This window comes from Bos mutus, chromosome 23 (assembly GCF_027580195.1).
Source record: "Bos mutus isolate GX-2022 chromosome 23, NWIPB_WYAK_1.1, whole genome shotgun sequence".
NCBI classification, from domain to species: domain Eukaryota; kingdom Metazoa; phylum Chordata; class Mammalia; order Artiodactyla; family Bovidae; genus Bos; species Bos mutus.
In genome coordinates this window covers 1,789,213-1,808,953 of record NC_091639.1, presented here as the reverse complement: position 1 = coordinate 1,808,953, position 19,741 = coordinate 1,789,213, and the positions used below count along the sequence as shown (strand labels likewise).

Below are 19,741 nucleotides of genomic sequence, written 5' to 3'. Positions count from 1 at the left end.
ACATTACCAACAAAGGTCCATCTAGTCAAGGCTATGGTTTTTCCAGTAGTCATGTATGGATGTGAGAGTTGGACTATAAAGAAAGCTGAGCGCAGAAGAATTGATGCTTTTCAACTGTGGTGTTGGGGAAGACTTGAGAGCCCCTTGGACTGCAAAGAGATCCAACCAGTCCATCCTAAAGAAGATTAGTCCGGGGTGTTCACTGGAGGGGCTGATGTTGAAGCTGAAACTCCAATACTTTGGCCACCTAATGTGGAGAGCTAACTCATTTGAAAAGACCGTGATGCTGGGAAAGATTGAGGGCAGGAGGAGAAGGGGACGACAGAGGATGAGAGTTGGATGGCATCACCGACATGGGTTTGGGTGGACTCCAGGAGTTGGTGATGGACACAGAGGCCTGGCGTGCTGTGGTTCATGGCATTGCAAACAGTCAGACGTGACTGAGTGACTGAAGTGAACTGAACCATAACTTAGTACATCTACTTAGAAATATTTGGGTGATTTCCAAATTTATATATTTCCAAATTTTAAGTCTCACAAAGGTGCAAACATCTGAAGCTAAATCTTTGAGCATACACGTGAACAGGATAGATTACTAAGCAGAGCTGCAGCAAAAGTTCATGCTTAAAAGTCTGATAGATGCTTCACATTTCAATAAACTTTACCAACTTACATTGTTACTAATACTGCATGAAAGTGTCTGTTACTTTGCATTTTCACCAACACTTGATGTATCAGTCTTTCAAAACTCTTGTTGATCTAATGGATGAAAAATTATAATGAATTCACTTTGCTTTTCTGTTAGTGAAACCACATATCTTTTGCAATCTTTATCGTCCATTGGTGGATTCAACTTGTTTACATTTTGTTCAGGATTTTCAAAACCACATTGTTAAGCGAAATCATTGTGTAGTTTTCCTTTCTTGTATCTGCCTTTTCAGGTTTGGGAATCAAGGTTATGCTCATCTCATAAAAGTTGCCTCTTCTGTTATCCAGACAAGTTGTATAACATCGGGGTAACTTCTTCACTGAATATTCGACAGAAATTGCTGATTAAGTTATGTGGTTGTGGAATTTTCTTGTAAGACTGCTTAACTCTCTTTTAATAGTTATAGGAATATTCAGGTTTTCTGTCTCTAGTTGAGCCGGTTTCTCTAAATTACACAGCTGATCCTTGAACAGAGGAATCGGGGCACTCACCTCTCTCACAGCCGGAAATCCAAATACATCTTTACAGCCGGCCCTTGGTATTTGTCGTTCCATGTCACAAATTCGACCAAGTGACGATCATGTAGTACGTGTTTATTGAGAAAAATCTGAGTATAAGTGGACCATGCAGTTCAAATCTGTGTTGTTCAAAGGCCAACAGACTTCAGGCTATCATCTTTCTGGTGAAATGAAGCTTTTATCATCGTGAGATATCCCTGAGCGCTGCGCTCATGCTTTTCTGCTTTAGCAACTGCCTTCCTCGATGTCCTTGTGATTGCTTCCTTGGTTTGCACCGGGTACCTCTCTGTTACAGTGTAGGTGTCCCTCAAAAGTCTGGCAGTTCTTGACTGTCTGATTGCGTGTGTGTATCTGTATGTATTTTAAAACCTCTGTTTCCTGCCTGTTTTATTTAGCGCAGTCTCTCTCCCATGATAAGAGCAATATGGTAAGACTTAGGACAATAGCTTGTTTCCCGAGCATGTGAGTGGGGGAAGTCTCTGCTCCTCTTGGCTGGTTAGCTGGCTACGGTCTCTGACAAACCTCTGTGATCCCGGGAAGGGTCTGCTCCCATCTGCTGCTCAGCACGGAGGGGCTGGGGGGAAGAGTCAACTTCTGAAACAAACACAAGCATGGCTCCCAGGTGACAATGCCCGCCAACGTGCCAGGTGAGATCTGTTCCTCTATACGCTGACCTAAGACTTCCTCCTCCAGGACTTCTTGAGTATTATGTTTGAGTTGGCCTTTTAAAACTTTTTTCCTGTTATATGTCTCAAAAGATATTTCTGTTGGCGTTTTAATCTTTCAAGAATTCTTCAAAATGACTGACCCACCTATGGTTACTTTCCACCCTATTCCAGTGATGCTGTGCTTATCTTTTTCCATATTGTAGATATATTTTCCTCTCACTTCATTTGTTTTGACAGAGGAATGGGTCCAGTAATGCTAACTTGATGATACCTGCATAAAACTGCTAATTTTGTTTTTTTGTGGTTACCAAGCTGTGCTTTCTGTTGTTCTTAGTCACTCAGTTGTGTCCGACTCTGGAACCTCATGGACTGCAGCCCACCAGGCGCCTCTGTCCATGAGGATTCTCCAGGTAAGAGTACTGAAGTGGGTTGCCATGCCCCCCTACAGGGGAACTTCCCAGTTCCCCAGCTGCTTAGCTCGAATCTCAGTAGTAAAGTGTAATGCTTTGGTTTTCATGACTGATACGGTATTTGCTTTAATGCAGCTGGTATGTCACCCACCTTTAAACTCTTCACATCCTCTTCTACATAGTCTTCCAATTGATTTGAATAAAAAGGCCTAAATTTTTCTTCAATGCCTATACGTAAAAAAAAAAAAAAAAAAAAAAAACTTTAAAATTTCTTAAGTATTTTCTAAAAATTTAGATATTAAGAGTCTATTATCTTTGAATTACGTGCCTTAATCTGTGGGCAAAGCAACAGAATAAAACTTTAAATCACTTTCATAAATAGATAAGACTAATTTCTATGCAGACAGAACGAAGGCTGGGATACCACTGGAAGGAAACCAAGGGCTCCTGCCCAACACAATGCAGCTTTAGGTAGTTGCTCTGCTGCAGCACAAGGCCCTGCCTAAGAGGGCTAATATCCAGATGATAAAGGAAGGGTGGGCTCCTTGTTTGTCCCTCTGGCATCAGAGGTGATCCAGGATGGAATACGCAGGGTAGGGATCTGGTGTAAAGAGTCAGAGAAACAAGGTAATGGAGGAGAGACAGCCGTTCAGCAAATGGCGGTGGAACAGGGCAAAAAGGAAAAACCAAAATTCAGCCTAAACCTCACACCTCATACAAAAATTAACTCGACATGGATCACGGTATTTTCCCAATAAGACATTAAATAAATGGCAAGAAAAGAAACCAAATATTTAGTTCTGTGCTGTCATTCCTTCACTGGCAATAATGAATTTTCCTTGACAATCATTAAAAAAAAAAAGAACTTAACACAGACTTAAATGTAAAACTCTTAAGATTTTCAGAAAAAAAAAGGGAAGAAAGTATTTTGGATCTAATCCTGACAGTGTCCTCAGACTTGACACCAAAATTATCATCCACAACAGGAGAGATTAATGAAGAAGACTTCATCAAAATAAAAACTTTCAGTCTATGAAAGATCCTGAGAAGAGAATGGAAAAAAAAATACCAAGCTCCAGACTGGGAGAAGCTAACTGAAAATCACATGTCCAAGAAAGGAACACTATATGGCACATACAGAGAACACTCTACATTCAACAATGAGAAGACAAAATCCAATTAGAAAGTGGGCAAAAGACACAGAGCGACACTGCGCCGTGGAAGAGACACAGATGGCAGAGACACCCGCGAGAAGATGCCCACCGTCACTGGGCACTGGGGAGATGAAGCCAGAGCCACACTGAGCTATCACTACGTACCTATCAGAGGCTACCTTAACGAGCAGCAGCACCACCAAGTGCTGGTAAGGGTGTAGAGAAGTTGGGTCACTTGCACGTAGCTGGTGAGAATATAAAATGGCACAGCCTCTCTGGAAAACAGTTGGCAGGGTTTTGGTTTTTTTTTTGGCCATGCTGCACAGCTTTTGGGATCTTACTTAGTTCTCCAGCCAGGGATTGAACCTGGGTCTCTGGCAGTGACAGCAAAGAGTCCTAACCACTGGACAGCCAGGGAATACCCAGATTGGCAGTTTCTTTAAAAAAAAAAAAAAAAAAACTAAACATGAAACCACCTATGACTTACTTACTTAACTCCTGGGTACTTACTCTAGAGAAATATTTACATTCACACGAACACCTGTGACGTGAGTATCCCCAGCAGCTTTACTCCTGTGAATGGCAGCAGGAGGGACCCTTGTGGAGATGGTGGTGTGTTGAATCTGACTGTGTCAGGGTCAGTATTCCAGCTGTGGTGTGTACTGAGTCTGGCCAGATGTGATCCTTGGAGGAAGCCAGGTAAAGGGTACACGGGATGTCTGCATTATTTCTTACAACTGCATATAGGTCTACAATTATCTCAGAAGCAGAATTTCAGTTTAAAAAGGTGAAAAAGGCATGAGAAGAAACCAAGCCAGGACAAGATTCAGGCTGACTGAGTAAGAAAGCAACTGAATCAATCACCCCATAACCCTCTCATGGGAGTGGCTGGTGGGGTTTCAAATCGGTTTCCTCAAAGCAGAAATACGAGCACAGAACCCCCTGCAGGCTCCTAAGTTCCTTCCTGCTCTTTGTTTCTTCCTGACCCAATTTTCTCTTTCCCTCTGCCTCCAGGACCTTAGTAAGGCCCTAGGTGACAAAGGGGGATGACAAGAGGTACACGGATGTGACAAACTCCAGTCCCTTTCCTTCTCCTCTTGCTCTCAGCCCGATGCAGATGGCAAATAACACTTCCAGAGATGCCAGCCACACAGGAAGGAACCGAGATCAAAGAAGCTAAGAAGTCAGACGGCCGGGAAGCACCACAGCATCCGGCAGCAGGTGACTGGACAGACACGGTGCGGTCCTCACACTGCGGAACACCGCTCAGCAGGAAACAGGGAGGAGATCCTGACAGGATATGACCTGGAGGAACCCTGGACACTGTGCTCAGTGAACCAGCCAGTCACGACAGCACAACACTGTGGGATTCTGCCTACATGGGGGACCCCGCAAAGCCAAGTTCACAGAGACAGACAGGACGGCGGCAGCTGCCAGGGGCTGGGAGCGGGTGGGGAGTCAGTGTTCAGACAGGAGGGTGGCGGCTTCCAGGGGCTGGGAGCAGGTGGGGAGTCAGTGTGAACGGGTACGGTTTCAGGTGGGGAAGGTGAAGACGCTGTGAATGTGCTAAATGCCACTGAACTGCAGTGCTGGAGGAGACTCTTGAGAGTTCCTTGGGCTGCAAGGAGATCCAACCAGTCAATCCTAAAGGAAATCAGTCCTGAATATTCATTGGAAGGACTGATGCTGAAGCTGAAGCTGAAGCTCCAGTACTTTGGCCACCTGATGCGAAAAACTGACTCACTGGAAAAGGCCCTGATTCTGGGAAAGATTGAAGGCAGGAGGAGAAGAGGACAACAGAGGGTGAGATGGTTGGATGGCATCACCGACTCGATGGACATGAGTTTGAGCAAGCTCTGGGAGCTGGTGATGGACAGTAAAGCCTGGCGTGCTGCAGTCTGTGGGGTTGCAAAGAGTTGGACAGAACTGAACTGAACTGAACTGAACACCTAAAATTGATTACAGTGGTAAATTGTGTGTCACGTATATTTTAATACAATTAAACAAATTTAACTATGGGGGAAAATACCACCAAGAAACAAAAGGACCTTGTATGCCTTCATGCTTGGGAGAGGGATGGCAACTTTTCTTTGAACAAAGCCTTTGGAATCTAGAAAATCAGTTTGAAATCAGGAGTGGAACTCGGTTTCCTAAAAACTCCAAGTACCGCCCGTCAGCCTCTCACTAGGAAGACATGGGAGGGAGGCGGTGCCCGCACGGAGGGGACTCACCCGCGAACGTGGGCCGGTTGTCCGGGTTCACCTCCCAGCACTGCCTCATGATGTCAATAACCTCCCGCGGGCAGAACTCAATGATGTCCTCCACGTCTGGCCTGTTCCCAGACTTGATGCACAGTATCAGCTGCTGCTCACAGATGGCGTCTACAGAGCAAATGGAAAGAAGAGCTGAGACGTTCAGGTCCCACTCCTCTCAGGCAGGGAGATGACAGAACCTGGACCAGGCCACTGATCTCTCACGGTTATACCAGGGAGGGGCAGAATGCCCTGGGACGATAAACAGACCTGTTCCTCCCCAGAGACGATCAAAGAGAGGAAAGGCAGATTATTGGCAAAGCTGTCTCCTGGCAGACGACTGAATATGTAAATAAAGCCGTGACACACTCCAGATTTTAATACAGAGACAAACAGCAGACAGCGGTTGCGCTGAAGGAGCTCGTTAGTAAGAGTGACTTAAAATTCAGAGCGATACTGGCTGTTCAAGAAGTAAGCACAGAGGGCTCTGGTGGCAGGACCACTACTGGAAGGTCAGAAAAGGCTTTGCTGGGTCCAAAAGGATAAACAGGGTCATCCAGGTAAAGAACAGAAAAGGCTAAAGAGGTCAGAACTGGATAAACAGGAAGGAACTGGGAAGGAAGAGGTCAGAAAAGGCTTTGCTGGGTCCAAAAGGATAAACAGGGTCATCCAGGTAAAGAACTGGGAAGGAAGAGGTCAGAAAAGGCTTTGCTGGGTCCAAAACGATAAACAGGGTTATCCAGGTAAAGAACTGGGAAGGAAGATTCAGAGAGGAAGATTCCAGGCCAACAAAGCAGGATCTGAATAGGTTGGGAGTTGCAGAAATCAAGATGTATCTGGAAATTATGACCAGCTCAGTGTAACTGGGCATGTTGGCTGAGGCAAGGGAGGGAAGGAACAGCTTAGCCAAATCAGAGAGGGCCCTGTGCTCCATACTGAGAGGTTTGAACTTGATCCCGAATGTCAAGGGTATCTTGGAAGGATCTTAAACAGATGATTGAGAGGCCTGATCGGCCTGTTTGATGGCAGTGTGAGCGAGCGGTGGTGGCACGAGGAGCCTGCCACAGAGGGTGTGAACTGGACAGGGTCCTCTGGGGACAGAGAGATGCGGATGCATCTTGAATCTGATATGCCCGGAGGTCACAGTTTCCGGCCATGCTGTGCAGCTTGTAGGATCTTAGTTCCCTGACCAGGGACTGAATCCCAGCCCTCAGCAATGGAAGTGTGAGTTCCAACCACTGGACCACCAGGGATTCCCAAATTCACAGGTTTCTATGTCTGATTGATGTAGGAGGGCAAGGCTGAGTCTGGAGACTGAGGTTCTTGGTTGGGCAGCTTGGTTGGTGGATGGTAACGCCATTTTCTGGATGTAAGAGCAGAGCTGAGTGAGCCACTCGGGCAGCATGGAAAACATGGGTTAGTTTTGGGGGATACTGCTTTGGGGGGTCCTCTGGTACGTGGACTGGATCTAACAGATAGGAGGATGTCCAGGCCACCACTAGGGGTTTGAGCAGCAAAGAGGGGATTGAATCCTGGAAGCTGACAGTCACCCAGGAAGAGCAGGCAGGAGAAGGGCCATTAGTTCAGGTTCTTAACACACTGACCTGGAGAATGAAATGGCACCCCACTCCAGTATTCTTGCCTGGAAAACCCCATGGACAGAGGAGCCTGGCAGGCTACAGTCCATGGGGTCGCAGAGGGTTGGACACGACTGAGCGACTTCACTTTAACACAGTGAAGAACAGCTACTTATGTACCTGTTCTCCTGCACAAACCCTGTCTTTCTCATCTTTATAGACTGAGTTCCCAGTAAAGAGCCCACAGTAAGTACTGAAAATAAACAATTCCTGAATGGAGGGGTGTGTCGATGGATGAAAGTATGGAGTGTGTGCCCTGAAAGTCCTCACAAGGACCGAGCAAGCCTTCCTGTCCGGGAGGAAGCCTGGATTGCTGAGCACCCTGCAAGCTGAGATGCACTACCCGAGCTCCGACCTGTCCTATGGCCCCCGGTTCCTAAATCGAGATTACTATCCATCCCACAAATGCTTGCCGAGTACCCACTACATTCCGCGTGTAGGTACCGGGGGAAGAGCAGGGAGTGGGTGAGATGCCGTCCCGGCCTTTGTGGAGCTCACAGTCCGGTGGGTGAGACAGACGTTGAACAAACAGTGATAAACCTCCACGACCTCACTGCACGCTGTTACCCCACTGACAACTCCCATCAGCCCCCAGGCCCCCTCCTCTATCAATGCCTTACTCTCGTATGGCTCCTTGTTGGCGAAGATCGCCCAGAGCACGATGGCAAAGCTGAACACGTCGGACTTCTCGGAGGGCCTGGAGTTGACGTCGTTCAGGTGCTCAGGGGCCATGTAGTGCAGCGTGCCACCGCTCTTCCCGGCACTGCCGCCCGCCTTCCGCTGCTCATTGTGCTCCTCCTTCGTCAGCTTGCTCCACGTCTTGAAGGAAGCGACGCCGAGGTCAGCTATCTGCAGGAGAGCAAACCAACGGGATGCTCCTGTGACGGCAGCAAGCAAATCAGAGCTGTCTTTAAATTGGGGGCTTATCTAGTAGATGAAGGGACTGTAACATTTGCAGAAACGGCTGCCCCGGACAGGTTTAAAACAGCTACCTCTGAACAAACTAGTAGAAAACATATGTCCTCAGACGTCTGGAAAATCTCCCATAAGAAAGTCTGTGTGAAATTCTGGTGTCTCGATTCTTACGCAATATCTGGGGGTGGGGGGTGGTGGTTGATGGGGAGAAAAGCAGAAGATATTCCTGAGAAGAACAACAACTAGACATGTTTACTCTAACTCCTCACTTATTCTGCATGTTTTCTGTTGGTTCTGAGGCTAGGGAAAACAGGCACTTTCTTTTCAGCAGGCTTGTGTAGCACATGGTACTGCACCTTCTGTTTTCCCAAAGGGTGTCCAGAAGCCCATGGATGTGAATTTCCAAGGATCCCAAAGACACACGGAGGATAGGAGTGTAGCTGCTGGTGCTGAGTTGGGAGCCTGAACCTGAGAGAAGATGGGATGCGGAAGAGGGGAAAGACAGACAAAAAGGCAAAGAAAAAAAAACCAAGGTCAGACACAGAGCACAGAGGGAGGCGGCAGGGCAGAATGACAGAGCCATACACTGAAGACACCAGAGGAGGCGGTTCCACTTTTGCTTCCGGGAATCCGAGCTTTTGGGGATGATTTCTGGCATGTGATTATCTAGAATCCTCAAATTCTAACCCAGATCTTAAGAGGTAAGTTATTAACGTAAAGAACCTTCTTTTAAAGACACAAGAAGAAAAAAACAAACAAAAAAACCCTGTCCAGGGCTGGAACAGAGCGCTAGAAGCAGAATCTTCTGGTAAAGGGACGCCTGCGTAAGCAGTTCCTGCGTCCTCCCCACAATTCCACTTCCCCTTTCAGACCCTTGTGCTCGGCTGGGATTCATGCTGCCAAAGCCACCTTGACATGATGGTCCACCTAGAGGAGAAAAGAAAACCCTCCCTCTTTTTCCTTTGACTACAGTGGACAGAGTTTTCAAAAGGAAACGGATTTTTAAAAAGGAGATGTAAGTAAAGTGAAAGTGAAGTCACTCAGTCGTGTCCGACTCTTAGCGTCCCCATGGACTGCAGCCTACCAGGCTCCTCCGTCCATGGGATTTTCCAGGCAAGAGTACTGGAGTGGGGTGCCATTGCCTTCTCCCGATGTAAGTAAAGGAATAAATAAAGATCACTACCCCCACCAAGCCTCCCTCTTTTCATTCCTTGGCAGAGCTTTCTGGCACCGCCGTCACCAGGGAGGAGTTGGGCGAGCTCTGCTCTTGGCACACATCATGTCCGGAAAAAGGACTTACGCTGAGAATCAGAATCGCGCTGACCCCCAGAAGCCCTGACTGTGGTTACCTTGATGTGGAAGTCGCTGTCAACGAGGATATTTTCTGGCTTGAGGTCCTTGTGTATCACCCCTTCTCCGTGGAGGTAGCGCATTCCTTCGATGGTCTCCATAATGATCCTCCCTTTCACGGACAGGGGGATGCTGACCTGAAACGAGTGGCAGTCAGTCCGGGAGACGGAAAGGGACTTAAAGGGGCCAAAGCACCAGCTTCCTTCAAGAGCAGTGGATCCGGACCTGAGGACAGAGCCAGCAGCTTCCCTTCCCACAGGCCCCGAAGATGCGTCCTGACCACCTTGCAGGGTGAGGGCCCCTCCCCTGTGTTCCCACAGCTTGCTGTGCGCGTGTCTGTCAACACACCACCACACCAGACATTCACATCCCGACCTGTGCCCCGTTATCTCTGTCACACTTGCTATTGCTTCCTGAGCAAACAGCACTGGCCTTGCTCTTAACAGGTACATACACTTGTTTTTTGACTACCCCACAGGGCAGGCAGGGATCTTAGTTCCCCGAACGGGGATCAAACCCGTGCCCCCTGGAAGTGGAAGCAGGGAGTCTCAACCACTGGACCACCGAGAAAGTCCAGGTATCTACACTTTTAAAAATGCATTAAAATTATTTGGCTTTGGTAAACAGGATGAATCTTGCTGTTGGAAACCTTCCTCATCCAGTGTTGTTATTCTTGAGAAAATCCAAACCACCAGCCATTCGCACAGGAGTCCGAGGCACAGGGGCTGGCGGGCCGGGCGAGGCGTACCTGGGCCTTGAGCACGCGCATGAGGTCGCCCTGCTCCATGTACTCCATCACCAGTGAGTAGCTGCCCTCCTCCATGATGACGCCCAGCAGCTTGACCACGCGACGGTGCCGCAGCCGGTGCATCATCCTGCCCTCCTCCAGGAGGGCCTCGTTGTACCTGGGGGCAGGGGGCAGGGGTCAGATGGGCAGGGGCAGCCCGCTCCTCTCCCGGCCCTGGGAACGCCCCCAAGCGTCCCCGGGGCTGCCCCTCCACCCTGGGTGCCTCCTTCCCGGGACCACGGCCAGTGCACAGGAAGCGTTAACCCAATGACCAATCAACGCAAAGCTGGTGAAGAGCACCGAGGAAATGCGGCTGGGAAACAAAGACCGCACTGGACAGTGGACTAAACCCATGGCCTGTCTCACAGCCACTCGGGCGAGAGCAGAGGGAAATAATACAGCTTCCCGACTGCCTCAGAGAGAGGGTCCTGGACGCTGTGACTCACGAACCAGGGCTTTGTGCCCATGCTCGGGGCTGGTCCTCACCCACCGTGGAGCAGAGCCTTCGCCTGCTCCCGCCTGCTCCTCCCATCCTCTTCCCAGCGCCCCTGCACTGCCCTGGGCTGCCTCCTCTCTGTTTCCTCCTCTTCAGTTTTCTTCTGTTACTTACCAGCTCGGAGCTCTCCCCTAGCCGGCGTCTGAATCCTCGTGAGTCAGGGATGTCAATGACCGCCCTGCAGGGCCATCCGATATGAAGCCTCAGGGCTGACCCTTGCACCCAGGTCTGTCTCATAAAGGCTGTGCCACCCGATTCCACCGCCCTGGCACAGCACGTGGCCTGCCCAAATCTGCCCCTGACTCACTCGGTGCGCTTGGGGCCCGTGTACACCTTCTTCAGGATCACCAGTCCGTGGGATCTGTGTAAACACAGACACACCTTCCCGAAGCCCCCACTGTCCAGGTCTGCCTGCTCCAGGAAGTCTGTAGAGCTCATCTTAATGTCGTCCAAGGACATGGCTGCTTTCCTTCTGAACGGCCAGAATGCCCCGAAAACACACAACCCTGTGAAGAAAAGAGGACACGTCACTACAGACAAGTCGTCACACAAACAGTGTACAAACGCTCCACCGCACGCTTGGTGTGCCTTTATTTTTTGAAGATAGATTTATAGTCTCTAAGATGAATGTTTTTCCTATTTCCAGGAATCACAGAAGACCACGATCTTTCTTCCTTAGACTTTCATTTCTACAAACATGGAAGATTCAGCTCAGCTCAGTCCAGTTGCTCAGTCGTGTCCGACTCTCTGCGACCCCATGAAGTGCAGCACGCCAGGCCTCCCTGTCCATCACCAACTCCCGGAGTTCACTCAGACTCACGTCCATCGAGTCAGTGATGCCATCCAGCCATCTCATCCTCTGTCGTCCCCTTCTCCTCCTGCCCCCAATCCCTCCCAGCATCAGAGTCTTTTCCAATGAGTCAACTCTTCGCATGAGGTGGCCAAAGTACTGGAGTTTCAGCTTTAGCAGCATTCCTTCCAAAGAAATCCCAGGGCTTATCTCCTTCAGAATGGACTGGTTGGATCTCCTTGCAGTCCAAGGGACTCTCAAGAGTCTTCTCCAACACCACAGTTCAAAAGCATCAATTCTTCAGCGCTCAGCCTTCTTCACAGTCCAACTCTCACATCCATACATGACCACAGGAAAAACCATAGCCTTGACTAGACGAACTTTGTTGGCAAAGTAATGTCTCTGCTTTTGAATATGCTATGTTGGTCATAACTTTCCTTCCAAGGAGTAAGCATCTTTTAATTTCATGGCTGTAGTCACCATCTGCAGTGATTTTGGAGCCCTCCAAAATAAAGTCTGACACTGTTTCCACTGTTTCCCCATCTGTTTCCCATGAAGTGGTGGGACTGGATGCCATGATCTTCGTTTTCTGAATGTTGAGCTTTAGGCCAACTTTTTCACTCTCCACTTTCATCAAGAGGCTTTTTAGTTCTTCACTTTCTGCCATAAGGGTGTCATCTGCATATCTGAGGTTATTGATATTTCTCCCGGCAATCTTGATTCCAGCTTGTGTTTCTTACAGTCCAGTGTTTCTCATGATGTACTCTGCATATAAGTTAAATAAACAGGGTGACAATATACAGCCTTGACGAATTCCTTTTCCTATTTGGAACCAGTCTGTTGTTCCATGTCCAGTTCTAACTGTTGCTTCCTGACCTGCATACAGATTTCTCAAGAGGCAGATCAGGTGGTCTGGTATTCCCATCTCTTTCAGAATTTTCCACAGTTTATTGTTATCCACACAGTCAAAGGCTTTGACATAGTCAATAAAGCAGAAATAGATGTTTTTCTGGAACTCTCTTGCTTTTTTCATGATCCAGCGGATGATGGCAATTTGATCTCTGGTTCCTCTGCCTTTTCTAAAACCAGCTTGAACATCTGGAATTTCACGGTTCACGTATTGCTGAAGCCTGGCTTGGAGAATTTTGAGCATTACTTTACTAGTGTGTGAGATGAGTGCAACTGTGCGGTAGTTTGAGCATTCTCTGGCATTGCCTTTCTTTGGGATTGGAATGAAAACTGACCTTTTCCAGTCCTGTGGCCAGTGCTGAGTTTTCCAAATTTGCTGGCATATTGAGTGCAGCACTTTCACAGCATCATCTTTCAGGATTTGGAATAGCTCAACTAGAATTCCATCACCTCCACTATCTTTATTAGTATATAGAAATGCAAAATACTTTTGTATACTGATTTCCCTGGTGGCTTATATGGTAAAAAAACCTGTCTGCAATGTGGGAAATCCAGGTTCAATCCCTGGGTTGGGAAGATCCCCTGGAGAAGGGAATGGCTACCCACTCCAGTATTCTTGTCTGGAGAATCCCATGGACAGAGGATCCTGGCAGGCTACAGCCGATGGGGTTGCAAAGAGACAGATAGGACTAAGCGACTAACATTTATTTACTTAGTGACTTTGTATCCTACAACATTGCTGAAATTGTTCCTTAGTTCTAACAGTTTTTTGATGGAGTGTTTTAGAGTTTTCTATGTATCTCACATGATCTGCAAACAGTGACAGCTTTATTTCTTCCTTTCCCATTCACATGCCTTTTCTTGCCTAGTGGATCTGGCTAGAACTTCTAATACTATGTTGAATAACAGAGGCAAGAGTGGGCACCCTGGTCTTGCTCCTGATTTGTTGTTTTGTTTGGTAGCACCGCACATGTGGTTTGTGGGATCTTAGTTCCTGGACCAGGGATTCTACTCAGGCCCTCAACAGTGGGAGCACAGAGTCCTAACCACTGGGCCACCAAGGAATTCCCCTTTTATTCCTGATCTTAAGAAGCTTTCAGTTTTTCATTGTTATTATGATGTTAGCTGCGGGTGTAAAACCTAACTTTGCACTTTGAAATTTTTAATAAAATGTTGGGATGGGAAGCTTTTTTAAGTGGCTGAAGGGGTTTCTGAAAATGCCTAAGCTGAGAGCAGTCCTGTCAGTGGCCTGCTGTAGTCTGGCTCAGGTAACCAACCTTCTACATCCTGCACAAAGTCTTTGGTGGGCCCTGCTACTCCAACAAAGCTCACATATCAGCATGGCAGATTACACTATGAGCCATTTTCCTGTAACATGAGACATTTCCAAGTAAGAGGAAGTGCCCTCTGGAAAGAAGCACATTTTTGGGGCAGTGACACGGGGTGTGGGGAGGCTGCCCAGTAAAGGGCATGACCATGGTGGGGGCAGGGGAGGCAGGGCCTGAAGGTGAGCTACTAGAAGCTGTCACGACAGTGAAGAGGGCACAGGCTTTTCTCCCATATGAAATCTAGCTCTAATTTATCAGTCCTTGGGTAACTTACATAAGCCTCAATTTCCTCATTTGCAAAAGGAAATAATAATGACTGCCTCACAGACTGGTAAGCAGTGTATGAGAAGAAACATCTGAACACACATTGGGCCTGCTTTGTGGTTCTGGCTATGACTGGCCCACCCGTCTACCCCTACTCGTCACATTCACACTGTTTCCCAGGCTGTGAGAATGGGGGTGTGCAGCTGGGATCCACTCTTCACAGTAGCTCTCTATGGACCAGTCCTTGTGAAGCAGGGTGGGGGTGTCCACTCTCCCCTACAAGCTTCTGAGTGCACATTCTTCTCCTGGCTAAAAGTTGCTCCCCCTTGAGGTCTCAGAGATGTCATTTCCTCAGGGAAGCCATCCTATGTCTTCCTATTAGACATTTTCACAGCACCCAGTACCTTGAACCAGTTGGACAGCTATAATTTGGGAATTATTTCAATTAAGCTCACAGAAGGCAGGAAACTATCTTACGCACAATCTACAGTGCCCAGCACATAACCTGGCATAAGGCAGTTGGTCATTAAATGCATAATTTTTTTTAAAAAAGAGAACTATTTAATCATCCAAAAATAAAGTTAAGTGAATTATAGCACATTCATAAAATATAGTATTATATAGTCAATACATTAACAGGTGGATGGCTAGGTACACATATAGCTATATGTACAGGAAAAAAAGACACAGCGAAAGACACCTAAATGTTAGCAAGGATATCTGGATGGTCAGGTGACTTTTATTTCTTCTTTACACATTTATTACATTTTGTAATTTTTATACAAATTACCTTTATAATAAAAAATTTTTTTAAAGGGAGTTAAGTTCCTCACTCAGTAATTCTTTATCCTAAGGAATCAAATCAGAGACACTGATATAGATTATGTACAAGGATATTCCTAGTAACATTAGAGAGAACAGCAAAAGCACATAATACAACTGACATATACATAACACGGGAGAGTAAGTTATGGCTCATTCACATTATGAAAGTCATCTAGCAGTTTTCAAAAATGATGTGATATGTGAATGTTTAGTGGGCTTCTCCAGTAGCTCAGCTGGTAAAGAATCTGCCTGCAATGCAGCAGACCCTGGTTCGATTCCTGGGTCAGGAAGTTCCCCTGGAGAAGGGATAGGCTACCCACTCCAGTATTCTTAGGCTTTCCTGGTGACTTAGCTGGTAAAAAATCTGCCTGCAATGTGGGAAACCTAGGTTCAATCCCTGGGTCAGGAAGATCCCCTGGAGGAGGGCATGGCAACCCACTCCAGTATTCTTGCCTGGAGAATCCCATGGACAGAGGAGCCTGGTGGGCTAGAATCCATGGGGTCACAAAGAGTCGGACACAACTGGGCAACTAAGCACAGCATGAATGTTTAGTAACATTAAAAAAGGCTCCCAGACAGTACAGAAACAGGAAGGAGTTATAACCATGCCCTGAACTATGACCATAGGGTATTAAGATTCAGCTAGATGAGGACTTCTACCTGCTCTCTATCCTTCAGCTAGGTCTTCTCTCTTCAGAGCTGCCAAGACCAACTAGGACCTGCCTTGCCTCCTGCAGGAGCGATGCAGCTCCAGGGAGAGGGGCCTCCAGGTGGGCCTGCAGCACTCTGTGAGGCTGCCTTCTGACCCCAGCTGGCTCTCCTCATCTGTGGTTTGCTGGTTTAGCCTGGTCTTACTTCACCTTATGCACCTTTTGCATGGTTTCCAATGACTTGTTTTTATTGCTCCCCCCCTCCCCCGGCCATTCCCCATGAATGATTCAACTCTGTAAGTACTGAATATCTTAGGAGGGACTGGTGAGTGGTTTAGATACCCAAGAGTCACAGAAACTCTGAAAGTAGCCAAGTAGAAAGTCACACTGTAAAGTCATGTTACACAGTAATTAATGAACACACACTAACCTGTCATATCATCTTATGATCAAGGACTTTCAACAGAGAATATAACGGTCTATTTTAATGGATTTTCAAAATGTTTTTTGCATAAGTGTACTAAATTCAGGGATTTAAGGAAGCGAATTCTCCACTGAAATTAATTGAAAATTCCAAGAAACTTCAAAATTATCTGTAAGTCTATATAAAAAAAATTCATATCTACATTCAATTTTGTCAACTATACTTCAGTAAAACTGGGGAAAAATACAAATTACTAACAATATATAACATCAAAGAGCCAGGCAGCATTAATCTACAAAATTAACAGTCAGGGTAGTAGTTACTACGAGGTGGAAGCAGGAGGCAGGGAAGGAAAGGAAGTGTGGGGGAGTGATGGCAATACTTGTTTCTTCTTAATGTTCACTTCAGGACACTTAAGAGAGTCAAACAGTTATGATGTGTGTTCTTTTCTGTGTATTGCAATAATTTTTTTTAAGTTAAAAAAATTTCATATTTACCTTTAAGTGGTTGAGGGCAATTTTTTTCAATGTTTCAGTGAGGACCATACATGATGAGTCTGACAGAAAATGCTGGCTACCCAACTACCATGCCCCCCTTTTCCTCTGCAGATGGAACTCTGTTTTTATTCAGGCATCCAATGGGAATTTCTCAAGGTTCTTGGATTTTAACTGCTTGATACTTTGCCTCAGATAAACAAGAGCTCTGGGCAAGAGAGAAGACTGCAAGAGTTCAACCCAGTGTTATCCTGCACATGATGACCCTCTGAAGTACCAACTTATTAATACATCGGCTTCAAGTTACAAATTAAGAAACTAAAATTTAGAGTTTAATGATTCACCTAGAGTAACAGATCCCAGAATTGAGCCTTAATGTCTTCACTCAAATTTCCACTGTCAGTTCACTAACACATGTTACTTCTCCAGAGAGCAAACAATCATTTGTCTTTGTTAAAATCAGATGCAAAGACCTATCTTACAATTCTGCTCACCTGTACTAAATAAGTATGCCACATTCAGAAACATAGGGAAAGTACAGACTAAATTTTAAAAACATATGAAAACATGTGGTTCAAAATCAATATTCTACTAGGTTAACACGATCATTTTTGCCGAAGTATAACATCCAACCATAGCATGGGAAGCTGTGCTTTTTCAAATTCCCAGCTCATACTGGTGGTATTACCATGTTGCCGATTAATAATCATCCAAGAGAAATTTTCAATTTTGGAAACTGTTATTTAGGGATTTTTCTTTATTCTCGTGAATATTCACAATCCTGAAAGTGCAATGTATCTGTGGTGCTCAATACAGCTCAGCGAGAGAAACATGCAAATTACAGTTCATCATTATAGTTGTTTTATCAGTAATAATAATTATAATGATGAGATACCTCAAATGTTTTAAACAAGCTTCCTCTTTACCTTTTGTGTTTGGAAGGGTGCAGTTGCCCAAATTTATAATTGACTACAATTTCCTTCCCACTCTTGCACCTACGTACCTGATGGTTACAAAATGTAGATCAAGTAAGAAGTCACTCCTGCCTTGATTTCTTCCTGTGTGAACGGAGGGAGAAGTAATAGCGGTTCTATTGCAAAGTCGCTTGAGTGTAAAGGGCCTCGGGCTTTGTCCAGGACACACAAGAGCTCCGAGCAAAGAAGAGCCGAAGGAACAGCGAGAGACAAAGTAATGAACAGCCAACCCCGCCTCTGTGGGAGGCTGTCCAGTGTAAGGAAAGAAGGGTGGCGCTGACCTTCTTCAAAACTCTGAAGAGGCTACGAGAGCGTGTGTGCGCTCAGTCACTTCGTAAAAGCACGCGCCACCGGTTGACGACGCCCTCCCCGCCGTGCCCGTCGATCCTTCTTTCCCAGCTCTCGTCGAAGACGGCGCGGGAAGGCGTCTGACGGCGTCGCGAGCTGCGGCGGCCCCGGCGCCCCCGTCAGAGGCCCTGCCCCAGGGCGCCCGCGTGACCCGGGGCGGCGAAAGCTCGTAACGACATCGCAGGGACGACCCGCCACCCCCCCCGACACCACAGCGCAGACCACGTGACGGGCCGTCTCCACGTCACGCAGTTATCACGCCGGAGCCAAATCGCCGCCCGGTCCCGCCGGACCCACACTCCCGGCGAGACGAGACGCCTCAGGGATAACCGTGCTGTCCAGTGGACGGCTGGCAATTGGGCGCCCCACTTCCGGAAACTCGCGGGCCACGCCTACCACCCTACTGGCCCACTGCCCGACTTCCAGGAACGCCGCGGGCCACGCCCACCGCCCGAACTCCGGGAGCCGAGTCGCCCGCCCCCCACCCACCGGAAGCAAAAGCCCCGCCCCCTCCCGGAAGCCAGCCCGAGAGACTGTTCTGGGCCCGGCGGTCCCAAGCTGACGCACCGAGAGATTCGCTTTCGCTTTCGCGGGAGACCTCCTGAGGCCCCAGGCCGGGTGAGGAAGGAGGCGGCGGGGCAGCCTAGAGTTGCTCCCACGCCCAGCAGTACCTGGCCGGCGCAGGCCGGGGTGGCACGCCGGGCCCGATAAGGGGTCTCCGGGGCGGAGCCGTCGGCTGGGAGGCGGGCGGGGACCGCCCGCCCTGCCCACACCGCGCCCGGCTCCGCGGGCCAGCGGTCCGTCGCGTGCTGTCCAGTGGTCGGCGCGCTCGGGCTCCTCACGGAGTGGGCCCGCTGGGGCCCCGCGCTCCGGGGTCGGCGCTCCGGGACACCGGTCTGGTGTCCGCGCCGCCCGCGCTTCGACTGAAGGAGCCCGGCCGGCGGAGGGCGTGGACTGCTCGCTCCGCCTCCGCTCCTGCCCCGGAGGAGGGTGGGGAGAGCGCCCGCCCAGCGGCTGGAGAGGCCTGCAGGCCGGTTCTGAAATCCCGGGACAAGCTCAGACTAAGGATCGTGCTCTCAGAGCGGTTTGGGAGGCCGAGAGGACAGAAGAAATGCCGAGTCACAGAAACCACTCCCAAAAACCTGCCGGGCGCGGCAGGCAGGGCCGGAGGCGATGGGCTGCTTCCCCGGGGGATTCTGAGCTCTGCAGGTCAGCAGCGCGGGAACCCTAGGCAGCAAGCTCCCAGGCATTTATCTCCTTCACCTGCAAAGTGGGGATAATCTCTTCTGTGGGGCTGCGGAGGAAGCAGCAGCGTACGAGGATGGTTGGGAAGTCTGAAGCAAAATGGGAAATGGTTGCTATAGTGTTATGATGAAAAGTTAATTTTATATATAGCATGATTACATACTATAAAAAGATATCTGGAGATAATGAGATGCCACAAACTAAGAAAATATTTGCAGAAAGCATAGCTGATAAAAGTTATCCAAAATATACTAAAAATGCAAGAGAAGGAAAAATGCAATTGAGAATGGGCAAAAGATCTCAACAGACACCTCACCATACAAATGACAAGTAAGTATATGAAAAGATGCTCAATATTATAGGATATTAGGAAACTCTAACTTTGAAAAACCACTGAGATGCCACCACATATTGTCTGCCTAAAATAAATAGACTGCCAACTATTTCTCTAACGTAAACAAGTTTATTATGAAAAGAATTGCAGTTTGAGGTCTGCCACCCTGGGAACTTGTAAGTTCCCAACAAAAATGGAGAGGACACCATTATGGGGGAAAAGGAAGTTGGAGAGATGTTTTAAAAGTCCATTGCTTTTCA

At 47.8% G+C, this 19,741-nt stretch overlaps 1 protein-coding gene across 3 annotated transcripts in view; it reads right to left on the bottom strand.

The window, feature by feature from the left end:
• The window catches only part of RIPK1 (receptor interacting serine/threonine kinase 1), a 33,680-nt gene extending 14,874 nt beyond the window's left edge, over nt 1-18,806 (bottom strand). Inside the window, exons 1-7 of one of the 3 annotated variants that reach the window (XM_070361182.1) lie at nt 18,470-18,806; nt 11,204-11,402; nt 10,362-10,518; nt 9,613-9,750; nt 7,969-8,197; nt 5,691-5,840; nt 2,457-2,533 (exon numbers count right to left, since the gene is read on the bottom strand). In XM_070361182.1, coding sequence (XP_070217283.1) covers nt 2,457-2,533; nt 5,691-5,840; nt 7,969-8,197; nt 9,613-9,750; nt 10,362-10,518; nt 11,204-11,355 — 903 coding nt within the window. In that variant the 5' untranslated portion in view covers nt 11,356-11,402; nt 18,470-18,806. Of the gene's footprint in view, nt 1-2,456; nt 2,534-5,690; nt 5,841-7,968; nt 8,198-9,612; nt 9,751-10,361; nt 10,519-11,203; nt 11,403-17,583; nt 18,230-18,469 lie in introns of those variants that run through there. The other 2 variants (XM_070361183.1, XM_070361184.1) reach the window with 2 other exon arrangements.
• Nucleotides 18,807-19,741: the final 935 nt, after the last annotated feature.